The following is a 16,963-nucleotide window of genomic DNA, read 5'->3' as shown; positions in this document are numbered from 1 at the left end:
AGTGTGCACAAGATGATTTCAGCTAAATTTTCATGCAAGCAATTCCCAAGATGCTTTATTACTTAATGCTCAAATCTGCAGTTCCAAATCCACAAGTGTCCTTCACCCTCCACCAGAAATGTTCATCAAAATATCTGGCCTTTATCTCAAATTTGTGTGTGTGTGTGTGTGTGTGCTAAGTCACTTCGGTCATGTCCAACTCTTTGCAATCCCATGGAGTGTAGCCCGCCAAGCTCCTCTGTCCATGGGGTTCTCCAGGCAAGAACAATGGAATGGGTTGTCACTTCCTATTCTCGGGTATCTTCCTGACCCAGAGATTGAGTCTGCGTCTCTTATGTCTCCTGCATTGGCAGACGGGTTCTTCACCACTAAAGCCACCGGGGAACCTGATGAAGCAATCCTTTTTCTAGCTTCACATCTCCCAGCAAGCCATCTCCAGGCCTCCCTCACTGGGTTTGGTGGGTGACACCTATGATATGCCCAAAGTGGGAACTGTTTCTCCACCGCCTGCGTTTCAGCAAAGCAATATTGATTTGTGTTTTCCAATATTATCTGTAATCAGTCACTGCTTTTTTTTTCCTTTCTACAAGACCAGTCTAGTTCATGCATTGATTAACCTCATTTGAACTATTTGGAAAAACCCTCATCTCCATTTACCTTTAATTCACTTGGCAGATATATGAGCACCTGCTGTGCCCTGTAGGCACTTTTCTATGTGCTGAGGTAAAAAAAGAGATGAACAAAATGGAACTTGGTCCTAGCCCTCTTGGAGTTTATGGTTTGTGCTGCTCTTGCCAGCATAATACATTTTGCAGGACACCATCAGAGTCACCTTGCTCACACACTTTTTGAATCACATATTCATCCAACTCAAACACCTCCAATGGCCCACTGAAAATAAAGCGAGGCAAAATGAAAACTCTTCCATCCCTTTAAAGAGTGCAAGCCGGCTTCTACCTACACCTCTAAACTCATATTTCATTATTCTCTCAACCATCTGGTTGAAACCAGCTGGCTGCAATCCCCATTTCCGAACTCCATATTTCTCACTCTGCCTTGTTACTGCTGTGTCTTTTCCTAGAAGATCTACATCCTCCATGGTGAGATTTTTCTAATCACCTTACTGAAAAAGGTTCTCTCTCTCCTCTGAACTTAAATACTTGCTCAATTTAAATGATACTTAATGTATGCAATAGAAATGTTTTCATCTCATCATTGGACAGACTTTGTCCTAGGCATGCAGAGTTAGTGAAGAACATAGTTTCTCCTACTATAAACCAGATTTCCACTTTTAGACAGTCTGGTTCTTAAAAGCAGGGTTCATCATACCTTATACCTCCACAGGATCTCATGAATTTCTCTGCTTACATGGGTGCTTGGTGATGCAACTAGTAATAACAATATTATTAAATGTCAACAGATTAGTCGTAAAGTTTCATTGTTTATTATGTCTATAAGCATCTTCATTATTCATTACATATATTTTTAAATTGTGAGCTATTCACTGAAATCTATTTCACTGAAAGCCTAGTTTGGGAATGATTTCCCTTTGCTTCAAGGAGTTCAAGGGGAACCTGGTGCATTATAATGAGTTACAGGTGACCAAGTGTCACTTTTGGAGATGCTCACCTGAGTTCCATAGGTCTGAACTGGCCAAGTGTGTGTGTGTGTTCCCAGTCACATAGTTGTGTCCAACTCTTGGCAACCCAATGGACTACTGCCTGCCAGGCTCCTCTGTCCATGGGATTTCCCGGGCAAGAACACTGGAGTGGGTTGCCATGTTCTCCTCCAGAGGATCTTCCTGACCCAGGGACTGAACCCAGGTCTCTGGTGTCTCCTGCAGATGGATTCTTTACCACGGCACCACCTAGGAAGCGTGAAACTGTCCAGGAGATGGTCTCAAATGTCGCGTTGTGGTAGTGAAGCAGAATTTCCACTTCCTCACTGGATAATCCTGCTCTGGATATGAACTCCTCTTTAGCATCCTTTATGTAGCTCAGCGTCACTCCTTGAAGTTCCATCCTTCCTCCCTGACCCAAAGTGTGACAGGCAGAGGGTTAAGGATGAGCAGTCAGGCTAAATGGTGAATTTACTTTCTCTGTTGGCCTGTGCCACTGCCGCAGTTTGGCTTTATATAGTGGCATGTGAGTTTAATATGGCTTATTTGAAAAATGAAACCAGCATCGGATGCTTGAGTGGTTTGAGCCCAATAGGAAACCTGTGTATTTGCCAGAAAGAAGGCAAAGGGAAATACATAATAGAAACATTTACAAAACCTAATCTGAAAAGAAAGGTTTCTAATACTTAAAAGTGTGTATGTACAAATGAGTTTTGTTAATTTACATGATCTTGGTAGCCCGAACATTCCAAACACTGACGGAGGCAAATGTTTGAGAAGGCATAATAAAAAACAAGCCAATCCCGCACGGGAAGAGAAACGCTTCCACCTGGCGTTTCGTCAAAGCTCAGTGGACAGCAAATCTGAAATCCTTCAGGGGAGACCGAGAAGCCTTTCTCCTAATATGTTTTATATGACAAAGCAGTATCAGGCAAATATGAGGAAAATGGTATTTAACATAGTTTTATCTTGGCAGCATCCCTTTAAATACAAAAGAAAATGAACAATGGAAGGTGATGAAACAGAATTCTTTACCCAAGAGGCTCCAATAGCTCTTAGGAGGCTCAATCCAAGAATTCTCCTGTCGTCTGCATTAACCCTTCTCCCAGCAGGCTGTGTGTGTGTGTTTCCTTCAACCCCCTCAAGACATGCAACTTATCCATTGCAACTAAGGAGTTTTAATTGCAAAATTACATCTTCCCTGGAATCCATTTTCTACTCCTTTGCTCTAGAAGCGCTGAAGATATGAACGCTTCCACAAACAGAATGAATAAAGCCCCAATTCTCTATGGTGACAAATTCAGGAAATGGCAGGTTTTATCTTCAAGGAGTTCAACGGCTCCACAAAAACTCTCATGCGCAAATAATGGAATTCTCAAATTGGGATAAATGTGCTTTTAAGAATTTTTATTTTGATCATTTATTTCAGGTAACACTTGTGGATAATATAACACAGCTTTGGATTCCTGAACAGATAAAGAAAATCTAAAAGGGAAAAAAAAAATTAGGGCAGGCCTTTATTAAATTTTAAAGTATGCCTTTGCTACACTTTTATAAAGAGCCAAATAGGGTATCGAAATCTCTGGAGATCACCAGTATAATTTCTTTATCATGTTCCATTTAAAATTTAATTATGCAGTCTACAACAAGAAGAATCTGAGCCGTTTAAATAGGTCATGCAGTGAGTAACTTAACAATATTCTAAAGTTTTCCTTGTAAAGATGGTTCCTTTGATAGTCTGTTACACATCAGAACACTATATTATAAAACAAGTGTAATTTAATTCAGTCACCACGGACTCTTATACACATCCATAAAGAAATGTTTTGATTTAGGTTATCTGGAGAATCAATGAAAACCATGTTCCTGGTAGAGCTGCCCAAGATATATAGGCAATATGTGCATATATACTTTCTTTGGGTAATTGTTATTTTCATGTGTCATAGCAAGGTCAAGGGAATTTTATATTTAATAATTGGGGCATTTTGTTTTAGATCAATACTCATCCATAGCAAGGCAAGAGATCTAGCCACAGAATAATTAATATCTGAACTAGAGGTTTCTGTGGCCTTTGGCTTAACATTCCTTCATTCCCCATCACAAATTTCAATTAGCGTGCAACTCTAACTTCCTTACAATAAAGTAAAGTAGGCATTATTCTGAGCACTTTACACCTATCACTTTATTTCATTCTCTGAACAACTGTTCCTATAAAGGCTTCCAATTTACAGATAAAGAAAACGAGGCACAGAGAGGTAAAGAAATTTACCCAAGATCACGGAGCAAGTAAGGAGCTGAACAGGGATTTGAACATATGTTGAAGTTTGTCTATGCTGAACCACTTCACCAGAGTGCTTCTTGTAAGGCAACAAGGCATCTTGTCTCGATAGGGGCACAACCCAAATAATGGGCATAAAGCTACCTCTGAATCCACCACTTTAAAAGCTACCATCTACTGATTACTCCCTGGGTGCCAGGCTAAACACTCTATATAGATTATCTTCTCTCAGTGACATGATGAGTTGGGTAGCATAATGTTTCCAAATTTTCAAATAAAAACTGAGACAGAGATATTAACTCACTCACTCAAGGTCACATGATTAAGAAAGTACAAACACGAGATTAAAGCATGTCTGAGCCCAAAGCCCAGGCTCTTAACCTCTGTGCTAACAGACTCAACAGCAACAGCTCTGAGCAGCCTGTTTAACAGTCAAATTTAAGTTTTTACGTTTCCCGCCAACAAGATGAATTTTCCTGGTTGCCAAGAGCAGAGTGAGAAGGGTGATCGAACACAGAAATCATATCTGGTCTAAGACTGGTACTCTGTGAAGTTTCTCCAATGCTTCCTCCCTCCTTTCCTCTTAGGAACTGAATGTGTCCCCCCACCCCCAGTGGGGTGACAATGTGACCCCAGTTGTTGTTTAGTCACTAAAGTTGTGTCTGACTCTTTGCAACCCCATGGACTCCAGCCCGCCAGGTTCCTCTGCCCATGGGATTTCCCAGGCAAGAATACTGGAGTGGGTTGCCATTTCCTTTTCCAGGAGATCCTCTTGATCCAGGGATCAAACTTGAGTCTCCTGCATTGGCAGGCAGGTTCTTTACCACTGAGCCTCCAGGGAAGTCCACAAAATTCATATGTTGAAATCCTAAAGCCCAGTGTGATGGGGCTAGGAGGTGATCAGGTTTAGATGAGGTCACTAGGGTGGGGATTAGAAGAGACCAGTGAGATGGCTCTTTTTCTTTCTCCTCTTCTTTACCCGCTCCCTGACCCCAACCTGGTGAGGATACAGAAAGATGGCAGCAGACAGTAGACCAGAAAGCTGGTTCTCACTCAGATGCTGAATCTGCCAGCATGTTGGTCTTGGACCTCCCAGTTTCCAGAACTGTGAGTAACAGGTTTAAGTCACCCAGGCTCTGGTACTTTGTTATAGCAGCACCAGCAGACCAGGATACTTCCCAATTCAAACTGTTATTCATTCATTCAAACATCTATTCACTCAAAGACTTATGTAAAGACTATGTTCCAGGCACTGTTAGACATTGAGGAAAAAACGATGAATAATAGTGGGATCTCAATGCATTTCCTAATTAGTGGAGATCTAAAAGTCCTCTACTGAACGCTATTATCAATGATATGGATGCCAGCCTAGGGGTTAGCACTCGGGCCTTTGGAAACTACAGGAGAGGCACGGAACCCTCCCGGACACAGACGACTTCAGAGCAGAAACTGCACAGAAGAGTATGGGTTGGTCAACTTTTTCTATAAAAGTAAATAATGGGTATTTTTGGCTTGTTGGGTCATACAGTCTTTGCCGCAACCACTCAGCTCTGACTTGGTAGCACAAAACCAGACATTGGCAATATGTAAATATATGGGCTTGGCTGTGTCCCAATAAAAACATATTTATAAAAACAGGAAACAGACTGGATTTGGTCTACGGGCTATAATTTGCCACCCTGTATAGGGGATGTGTAAGGGATAGGTTGGGGAAGGAGAAAAAGAACAGGGAGATGATAAGAGACTTTCAAATAGACAGAGAAAGAAATGAAGACAGAGAGACAGGTCCTCAGTTTTCTTCTCTCTAAAATGGGGGCTCACACGGTCATTCAACAAACATTGATTGGCTGCCATCTCTGTTGGGGGGCCTGGGAACGGAGGAATAAGCAAGGAAGCCAAAGGAGGCTCTGTTCTGGGGGTGAAGGGAAGGGAACAGACAATAGATAAATGGACAAATAAACGAACACGTAATGACAGTTACTCTGTGGGCAATATAATATGGCAGTGTGACAGTAATTTCGCTAGAGGGGACTACTTAGAGTGGTCAGAGGCAGGACCTCTGTGGAAGTAAGAGGGAAGAAAGGCCAGTGAGTCAGGAACAAAGAGAAGGAGAGGGTGTGCAGGAGGCCATGAGGTCGCAGAGGCAGCCCATGGAGGCTTCTGGATGCCAAGGTATGCTGTGTGGACTTTATTCCCAGCAAGAACAAACTTGCTTAGTTTGAAACCAAAAGCAATGTGGTTTGATTGATGACTTCTCAAAGATCTCTTCGGCTGCCATGTGAAGAATGATTTGCAAAAGAGGAAATGGAATACCAGTTAGGGGCCATTTTAATAGTACAAGTGGGAGTCTACGATGACTTAGAAAAAGATGGAGAAAGTGGCCAAATTAAAGATGAAATTTGAGACTGAGTCAGTAGACTTGGCTGATGGATGGTCTATTAAGTGTGAGAAAAAGAAAGGCAATATAAATGACTCAAGGATTCTCCTTTAAACAGTTGAGTGCCTAAAGTTAAGGTGGTTGGGGGTAGATTTGAAAGTTCTTTTTGAGGGACTTGCTTGGTGGTCCAGTGGTTAAGAATCCACCTTGCAAGGCAGTGGATACATATTCGATCCCTGGTTGGGGAATGGGCAACTAAGGCCATGTGCCATAAGTATTGAGCCTGTGTGCTGCAACTAGAGAGAAGCGCCATGCTGCAACAAAGAGCCAGAGCACCGCAACTAGGACCTGATACAGCCAAATAAACAAATATTTTTTAAAACAGGGTTCTTTTCAATCACATCAACTTGAAGATCATATATCTAAGAAGAGATGTTAAACTGATGATTGGGTATTCAGATTTGAAACTCAAGGGAGAAGTTGAGGCTGGAGATAGGAAAATGGGAACTATCCTTCTTAAGATGAACTTGATGACATCTCTCTCCACATCCTCTCTATGAATGAAGAGAGAAATGGACAAGGGAAGCCCTGGGAAGCTCAGCACATAGAGTCCAGCAGAGGAGGAAGAACAGGCAGGCAGACTGGGAAAGACCAGCCAGTGAGAGAGGGAGAAAGCTGGGAAAGACTGTTGTTCTGGAAACTCAGAAGGCGTTTGTTTCATCAAGAATGGAGGCCCTACTTTGAGTGCAGCTGAGAGACCAAATAAGAAAACAGATAAATGGCCACTGGACTTTGCTGGAACAGAGGTGCTGTTGACCTTGACCAGGTCAGTATAGTGGAATGAAAGGGTTAGAAACCCAGCTGGAATAGGCTAAGGATTGAGGAAGAAAAAAGTTCTTGTGGCAGATACCACTTCCTAAGTATGTAAAGCCATTTTCCCCCTACCTTGACTTCTTCCTTTCTTCTTAATGGCAGAATATGTCTCCTAATATAAAGACTGCAAATACCAGAAACCCAACATCCCCTCCCTAAGAACTCAGACATGGACAAGAAAGTCTTCCCTAAAATAGAACACATGATAAAAAATGCCCTTCTTCACTGGATGTAATCATGTCTCAGTGTGATGGCTGGAGCTGTGGCAGTCACATTGTGAACATGAGGCACATCATAACCAAGAGATGCTGAGAATGGCAGAGGAAAAAGAGAGGATACATAAGGGCACCATATTAACTATGGGTCTTCTCAGATTTCTTTAACTATAGCTACAAACTCAATCTGCATTTTCTACCCTGATATAGCTATAATGTTTTTTATTAAATGGCTTCAACCTGGGATAGATAATAAAAATATTATAAGAGAAAGATTCAAGCAGGAAAAAACTTAGTCATAGGCTATGAGTGGTGGGGGGATGCACTGTAGAAGATAAGGAGGTGGGGTTTGGGGCAAAGAAAAAGAATACTTCTTACCAACTGCAACTGTGGCCACAGAGTCAGTGTGCAGTATAATGGTGGGTGCTACAAGCAGGAAACTGGGTAGTGTAAGGTTTGGAAAACAATCACTTAAACCAGAGGGCTTGTTTTCTGTTGTTAGCCAAACAGCGACTCTGTGAGAGCGTAGCTCTAGGGATTATAAGGTCTGAGAGTCCCGTGGGGTCCCCTGTGGAGAATATTCAACTTTTTTTTTTTCTTTCCCCAAATCCATTCTGTCAATTTGCCCAGAGGACTCTTCTTAAACAATAGTTTAGAACTCTTCTTGGAGGAATAATAATCAAAGAGAAGAACAACTCCTCAGACTGGTGTCTAAACCCTTTGCATCAAGTGATCTCCAAGTGCCTCTTCTTGTCTCTGCACTCCCTCCAACAAGATGGCACCACTTCCTGTTCCCTGCACACCTCCTCTGGGTGACGATGTTCCCTCTGTGTGGAGCACACAGCCCCCTGCGCCGCCATGTGGTCAGACCTGAGCAATCCGTCCAAGCCCTGCCCAGAAGGTTGACTCACAAGGCTGTCCTTGCTTCCTCCAATTAGAGGTGGCCCATTTCACTTCTGAAATTCCCTGGTACCTTTTGCTTGCTTACATGTCTTTCTACCTTTCTTATGGCATTAAACACTTTCCACCCAGCACCATGATTATCTGTACCTGCTATCCTAGGCTATATTACTTAGGAGAAGAGACAGTGATCAGTTTGTTCTCCACCACAGAACCTATAACCATTCTTGGCATAGAGGTAGTGTTCAATGCACCTTTGTTGAATTAATTAATAAATGGTGGATTTGTAAATATCAAACTGCAACAGACCTGGGCCCCAGGAAGCTGGGAAAACTGTTCTTTCTTAGGGATAATACAGGAAATAAGAAATATTCATCAGCTCTAGATTAATTAGTATGAGATTGGTCTGGAACTAGCAGCATTTTTTTCCCCATATTTCCTAACCCTGTCCCCACCAGGTCCTGGCAACCAGTTTTCTACTTTCTATGTGTTTGATTTTTTTATTTTTTATTGTGACCTTTTAAAAGATTCCACATAAAAGTGATATCATGCAGTGTTTGTCTTAGTCTGTCTGGCTTATTTTGCTTAGCATAATGCCCTCGAAGTCTACCCATGCTGTCACAAATGGCAGAATTCCTACTTTCTCATGGTCAAATAATATTCCAGTGAATGTACACACTATGACTTCTTTATCCGTTCATCTACGGATAGACACTTGGGTTGTTTCCATGTCTTGGCTGTTGTGAACCCTGCTGCAACGAACATGGGAGTACAGATACCTTTTTGAAATTCTGTTTTCCTTTCCTTTGGATACTCAGAAGCAGTAATACTGGATTACGTCGTAGTTCTATTTTTAATTTTTTGAGGACTCTCCATACTATTTTCCATAGTAGCTACACCAATTTACATTCCCATCAACAGTGCATGAGGATTCCCTTCCTTCACATCCTCACCAATGCTTGTTATCGTGTCTTTTGATGAAAGGCATTCTAACCAGTGTGAGGTGATAGCTCATTGTGGTTTTGATTTGCATTTCCCTGATGATTTGTGATGTTGACCATCTTTTCGTGTACCTGTTGGCCATCTGTATGTTTTCTTTGGAAAAATGGCTATTCAGGTCCTCTGCCCATTTTTAAAAGCAGACTGTTGAATTTTTTTGCTACTGAGTTGTTTGAGTTCTTTAAGTGTTTTGGATAGTAAACCTTAGAAGACACAATTTGCAATTATTTTCTCTCATTCTACAGTTTGTCTTTTCATTTTGTTGATGGTTTCCTTTGTTTTGCAGAAGCTCCTCAGTAAGATGTAGACCCACTTTTGTCTACTTTTGCTTTTGTTGCCTTTGCTTCTCATGTCACCAACATTCTTATCTTCTAATTGCTAAAGGTCTTTCAGAAGACAGCAACTTAATTGAGGACTAAGAGAAATATGAGATTTTCTTACCTATCAAAGCCTCTACAGGGAAATGAACATCTAACTGAAAACCCACGGTGCAAACATGGTGAGCTGAGCCACCAGATCTTTCTTTAATTCTCTTTGTCTCAAATTTTTCCCTTTGCTGCTACTTGATCAGTGACACCCATGACTGAGAAATCTGGTCAGTCAGAGAGTTCCATCTTGCCCTTCCACTACATGAAATCTGCTGAGTTCAAATTTCAGATAACAAGGGCATAAAACAATATCAAAATTTCACAAGTGAAACTGCCATGCCATGACTTTTCTCTAACTTCTTTGTAGAGAAGCTCAAACAATAATCTGATGGTATATACTGATATTAGCCTTGGGTGTTAAAAGGCTAAAAAAAAAAATTTTGCTCCCACTGAATGCTTATGTTTCCTAACCTCCTCTGAGAAAGCATAGAAAAAGATTAAGTTACAGGATTAAAGTAGAAGAAACGGGACTTCCCTGGTGATCAATGGCTAAGACTCTGTGCTCCCAGTGCAGGGAGCCTAGGTTTGATCCCTGGCCAGGGAACAGATTTCACATGCTGCAACTAAGAGATCCCATAGGCTGCAATGAAGATCGAAGATTCCATGTGCCCCAACTAAGACCCGCTGCAGCCAAATAAATAGATAAACATTAAATAAATAAGTGAACTGTGGTGTTGGAGAAGGTTCTTGAGAGTCCCTTGGACTGCAAGGAGATCCAACCAGTCCATCCTAAAGGAGATCAGTCCTGGGTGTTCATTGGAAGGACTGATGTTGAAGCTGAAACTCCAATACTTTGGCCACCTGATGCGAAGAGCTGACTCATTGGAAAAGACCCTGATGTTGGGAAAGATTGAGGGGAGGAGGAGAAGGGGATGACAGAAGATGAGATGGTTGGATGGCATCACCGACTCAACGGACATGGGTTTGGGTGGACCCTGGGAGTTGGTGATCGACAGGGGGGCCTGGTGTGCTTCAGTTCATGGGGTCGCAAAGAGTCGGACATGACTGAGCGACTGAACTGAACTGAACTGAACTAAGTAAAATAGAAGAAAAAAGACTGTGTATCCTTTATAGCTTTAATCTTTGGCCCCTGCCTCCATTGTTTTCTTCTAAAATCCATTAAAAATAGTATCTTATTTATGTATTTAATTATTGTAAGCTTCATTTACCAATCCTTCATGTTTTTCAAAGAGCATCCTGACTTCTGGGTGTTGAGCTTTAAAAACTGCTCATGAATCTCTATTGGCATCTTTAAGATGCTCCTATTAAGGTCTATTAAATAGCTTTATTTTCTATTCTGTTTAGTTTATGTTGAGAAACAGTAGATTATGCCTCAAGGAATTAAAAGTCTCTCTCTTTTCCAAAAAAACAGCCACTAATATTGCAAGATTATAGTAAAAGCTCTAATAAACACCTTGTTGACACCTTCACTCTGCTATCCATAATAAAGTTATTCCTCTGTATAGGCATCCTTTATACTAACATCCCAGTTTATCATAACTAAGTTAGTACCTCCAATCCGCCAGAACTACTGGGGTTTTACCATGATTTAATTAAAATGCATCTACTGAAACTAAACACCCTGCACCATTAAAAAGATCTTGAAAGACATGCTTGCAATGGAGAAAAACAATTGTTCCGATTGCTAAATTGATTTTTGCTACAGCAAAATAAAAGCATGAAGTCTTATGTAAGATTAGAAATGATCCTTTTCACAGCTCAGGAAATGGACTCATACATTCCTTTTCCAGAATACTTCAAGATTAAGAGGATAGCATGAGTAGAACATGTAGCCAGCTTAAATATTTGTTTTAATAGTGACAAGAACATTGGTTTTAATATTTATAATATGATTACAATGCTTAGCGCATGTTGTTCATATAGTCTAATTTTTTCTGGTGACATATTTTAACTAGGCTTTAATTTCAGCAATGGTAAGAATCCCCAAAACACATTTAGGTTATCATTAGTGATGAAACACAAAACCAGGTGTCTATTCAAGTACCTTGTGCATATATCTCATCTCAACCCCAACCCATTTTTAACAGCCAAGAGAGGATCCACTGCTGTGTGATTGGTACATTTCACAGAATAGTATCAGTCAGTGGCCAGCTGTGTAAAGCAATTAAAGTTGAAATATCTCATCTTTGTGCAATATTTGTAAATGGTATTCCCCAAAATTTCAAGATAGTCAAAGCCAAGGAAAACCAAAATATAAATCTGCTATAAAACGCCACTGTCTTTCTTTCCAGCCACATATCACAAGGTAGCAGTTGCCTGAATTACAATTTTCCATTTTTCCTAGATGTCACCACATAAGCACACTTTTATTACTAAAAGGATAAAACCTCCAAAGTGTCATGTTCCACTAATCATTAACCGACAAACAGAGTAATGACAGGTGTCTTGTTCTAAATGCACTAAGGTTTTCCAGGGCTCATTTGCACTTTCCCAGTGACAAGCTGAAGAAATTTGAAAAAAAAGGCTAAAAAAGGCTGAGAGATGAACACCTGATTGAATTCTATAAGATGGTACAAATAAGCAAATGCTAGCAACAGGAAGAGTGAAGGCCAAGAGAAGTTTTCATCATCAAATAGTCACATTATTTCATGTTAATGTGAAGAAGGGAAATAATTGCCAGTGGATAATGTCCTAAACTGCCCCCAAGAGAGAGTCAAAAGAATGCCTGGGGCTACATTAGAAGAATAATTGAGAAATAACTGACATATTATTTCTCACGCCCTTGCCGCCATACGTTACAATTACTGCATGCTGCAGTTGGAATGGGATTGGTGTTGTGTTTGTTCTCAACACGGTGCAGTATTAAAGTAACAGAAATTCATGGAAAGAAACAATAAGTAGGCTCATTACTAAAATACCTCCTACAAAACTCAAGAAGTGAGCAGACTCCCTCCAGTAATAAACCAGCGACAACCAAAGGTCATTCTCGGTGAATGTGGGAAATGCCACTTGGTATTCACAACAGGATGCTACTTAATAGAATTCAGGGTGTGCACCAGATTTTGCAGACATCTGAGTAATTTTTATCTTCATGATTACAGTTCTGCATGGGTCTTATCTGACAATACAGAGGTGGCCCACCCCTTAGCTGTTCTAGAAAAGTTTAAAAGTCACCCTTCATTCCATTATTTGGGGATTAACTTCTGCACCACAAACACAAGTAGATACACAACTCTCTGTCTCCCAGAAAATGACGAGATGCCGGGTCTTCACACTGGACTCTTTCCAGACTGAAAGCACAGGACGAACACACCCGGTGGAGATAGCCGCACCAGAACACACAAACGCTTTTAACCCTGTAAGCTAGCTTTGAGAGGGTATCCAAAGAATTAAGACAAACAGTAATTTAAATATTTGGATCACAGAAAACAGTTTTCTGGCCATATTAGTTATGATCCTATAAGCAAAGATTTTCTTTGTGTTAAAAAAAAGCAACCACATGAGCTTATGTCCTGGAACAGATGGTGACGGTTCAGAACTCCCCCGGCTCCCTAGTGTTGTTCATCATCACATTCTGTAAGCTCCTCTATCACTCCTTCTTGAGATTCTCTACATTTCCCTTTCCAACACTTCCCAGGCAAAACCCCACGCCCTATTCATTCATTCACCAAAGGATACCAAGCAACTTCAAGGACTCAGGCGTGATGCTAGGTGCACTGTGTGATGCCCAGAAAATATCTCTTAGAACATTCCTGCCTCCTTTCTTTTCTCCCTTTTTCTAATAGATAGTGATAATCATTTCTGATGGCTAGCTGTCTATAACTGGCGCACTGTTAGCCATGTCTTCTGTCATATAGTGACATATCCAAAATACATTAAAGACATCATTCAATTTATATACTGATTTCTTTCCCAGGTGAGATAGTAACTAGTTATTCAAATGATGATGTGAATTACACATGCATTTATGCTATCATCAAAACCATGATGCAAGTTCTTTAGGGGAAGCTCAAAATTTTTACAAATCTATAAATCCTTGAAGACCATACCACTAATGGATATCATGGAAAAAAAAACTATTCAGTATGTCTTTAGATTGCCAATACCCATGAATATAACGCAGGAAGTAGCATGTTCATGATGTCTGGAGGAAATAGCTCCAATGGACCCATGTGTGTACATGATATAATTTCCATGGGACAAGAATGACTTCACTAAGTCATGTATGGACACCACCTTCACTACCTCTTGGTTATACCACTTATACCCAGTTTTTGGCATTTACATGGTGAAGCAGAGGTCCTGAAATCTAACATGAGGAAGAGAAAACGAAGAATACCTCTGCTTCATTCTGCTACAACTCTTCTGTCAGGGGGTGTATCAGAACTCACGTACAGAAATAAGCAAAGCTCACTGCTCACCTTGGGAGACTTCCAGCTAATTCTGTGGTTGTCTCTCTGGAAGAAAAAGAAGATAAGCATGATTAGCTTATTTTGGCAAATTATAAATATGTGTTTAATAAAGCCATAACCTAATGTGCCAAGGCATTCCAGTATCATATGGGTGCAGAGGATACTGTATTTGCAGTTGTTTAGAAACTTAAAATCAATGCGTCACATTTCTGATTAATTCCCCTAAGCTGAAAGTTTCAATGGTTACTTTGCAAGGAAATTCTACACACATGCAAAATATCTGCCTCTGCTTTCTGGTGGTTAAGCTTAACTGATTTTAAAACATTCAACTTAAAAATGTACAACATATGGATGGAAAATAAGAGGGAAAATAATCCCAAACTGAGTTTTGGATGTTTTCCATTTGAACAAAGCACCTGTTTCTCTCTCCGAGAATCATTTAGGAACAAATTCCTTTGAGGGTGTGTCTTTGTACTGGTCTTGGTCACCTGAGGTTTATGAAGTAACATGGCCAGCACAGAATCCAGTATTTCAGCAGCAAATTACTGGGTAGCTCAGTGGTAAAGAATCTGCGTACAATGCAGGAGACCCAGCTTCAATCCCTGGGTTGGAAAGATCCCTTGGAGAAGGAAACAGCAACCCACTCCAGTATTCTTGCCTGGAGAATCCCATGGACAGAGGACCAAGGCTATGGTCCATGGGATCACAAGAGTCAGACACGACTTAGCCACTAAACCACCACCACCACTGTTTTTCATTTCTTTGTTATAATGTCCTACCAGGTCAAAGGATTAATCACAGATGCTATGACAATTAAGATGGCACAAATGACACGTCACGGATGGAAGTTCTGTAGCACATGAGTAAGAATGACCAGAAACACATTTCAGAGCTAACCTTTTTCAATTACACATCTTATCTTTTGATTACAGATGTGTTCTTGGAAGAAATGGGTGCAAGGAGAAGGAGGAGATGGAGGCTTACTGCTGAGATATTCTAAAAGCAGAAGTGGGCTTAACTTGAGACAGAGGGATCAAAATATAATTCTTATAACAGTGGTACATAATCCTCTTCATGTCATATAATCCCTTTAAGACTCGCATAAGAAGAGCTAGTATATACATATGCGATGGAATACTACTCAGCCATAAAAAGAATGAAATTATGCCATTTGCAGCAACATGGATGCAACCAGAGATTATCATACTAAGTGGGTAAGTTGGACAGAGAGAGACAAATACTACATGATGTCACTTATAAATGGAATCTAAAATATGACACAAGTGAAATTATTTCCAAAACAAAAACAAACTCAAAGACATAGAAAAAAACTTATGATTACCAAAGGGAAAGGGGTGAGGGGAAATAAATTAGGAGCTTGGTATTAGCAGGTACATACTACTCTGTATAAAATAGATAAACAACAAGGTCCTACTGTATAGCACAGGGAACTATATTCAATGTCTTGTAATACACTATAATAGAAAAGAAAAAAGAATCTCATTAAAGATATAAACACCTGGGGTGGGAGGTGGGAGGGAGGTTCAAGGTGGGGGGCCAAGTGTATACCTATGACTGATTCATGTTGATGTATGGCAGAAACCAACACAACATTGTAAAGCAATTATCCTCCAATTAAAACTAAATTTAGAAAAGATAAAAACACTTTATGCAGGAAAAAATAATGATATACACATGACATGCCCATATACACAAAACGTGGTACAATATTATAATGCTTCATGGACCTCAGAAAGCCAATATGTCAATCCTGGGTTAAGAATCTCACCTTGAAACATTCATTGTCTTTATATACTCATTTTAATCCAAATAGAGGGCTTCGTCCTAGTTTCTAGAACTCCCTCCCACCTATTGTCTGTGATAGCACCCGGGCACTTTAGGGACAGGCTGGTTCCCATAGAGCCTTGCTGCTTTAAAAATATAAGTGATTATAATTTCAGCTCCTATAGAAATGCTCTTTCCCAAATAACCACATAGTATTAAAGCTTTGGCCTTCATTGCTACAGAAATTGGCTTTTGAGAGAATGCTCCAATCCTTCAACAAAACCGCAGTTGAAAGCCTTGTCCACTACATTGTAGAAGGCCTCACATGTATTCATCTCATTTAAGAATTTCATGCCTGACTAAGAAATTTTTCTTTCAAAACAGAATCTGGAATTGTGGACCCCAACACCCCACTCCCCAGCTAAGAAGCACCCCTTCCTCATTCTTCCTTTATAACATGGTATCACAATAGATGTATCTTTTAAATTCTATTTTTTATTTATCATTCCCTTACTTGAGACCAAAATATATGAACACTCAGTCAATGCTTATTCAATTTGTAAGGAAGGAATTAAGGAACTTTTCTGACCTACTTGTTGACCTTGAGGGTTAATTCTATATTTAGAACTTGATCATAGTAACAGCAGCACCCCAGGGTTAAGGTACAATTCCCTTTCCTTCTTTCTAATCTTTTAACTGCGGATTTTTGCTCCAAGACTATACATGTTTTAATATAATAATTCCCCCTGTGTGCGCTCAGTCATTCAGTTGTGTCCAACTCTTTGCGACCCCATGGACTGTCATGTAGCCTGCCAGGCTCCTCTGTCCATGGGATTTCTCAGCAAAAATACTGGAGCGGGTTGTCTTCTCCAGGAAATCCCCGTGGTATCTAATATAACTACATTGGATCGATAATACCATAAATCCATTTAAACCACAGTAGCGGTACTTCTCAGTCTGGACGCTATCATGACACTTCGGGCTAAATGATCCTTCCGTGTGAGGGACTGTCCTGCGCTTTGCAGATGTTCAGCAACATCCCTGCCCTCTAGCCACTGGATGCCCGTGGTATCCCCCCTCCCAGACTGTGACCAGCAAAACGTCTCCAGACATTGCC

At 40.5% G+C, this 16,963-nt stretch overlaps 1 protein-coding gene across 1 annotated transcript in view; it reads right to left on the bottom strand.

Annotated features, from left to right (window-relative positions):
* Positions 1 to 16,963, bottom strand: part of CELF2 (CUGBP Elav-like family member 2) — a 548,143-nt gene that overhangs the window by 403,274 nt on the left and 127,906 nt on the right. Inside the window, exon 2 of the mRNA XM_043883963.1 lies at positions 14,071 to 14,106. Within this exon, the coding sequence (XP_043739898.1) occupies positions 14,071 to 14,106 (36 nt within the window). The remainder of the gene's footprint in view (positions 1 to 14,070; positions 14,107 to 16,963) is intronic.

This window comes from Cervus elaphus, chromosome 23 (genome assembly GCF_910594005.1).
Source record: "Cervus elaphus chromosome 23, mCerEla1.1, whole genome shotgun sequence".
Classification (NCBI taxonomy): Eukaryota; Metazoa; Chordata; class Mammalia; order Artiodactyla; family Cervidae; genus Cervus; species Cervus elaphus.
This window is presented reverse-complemented; position numbering and strand designations above follow the sequence as displayed.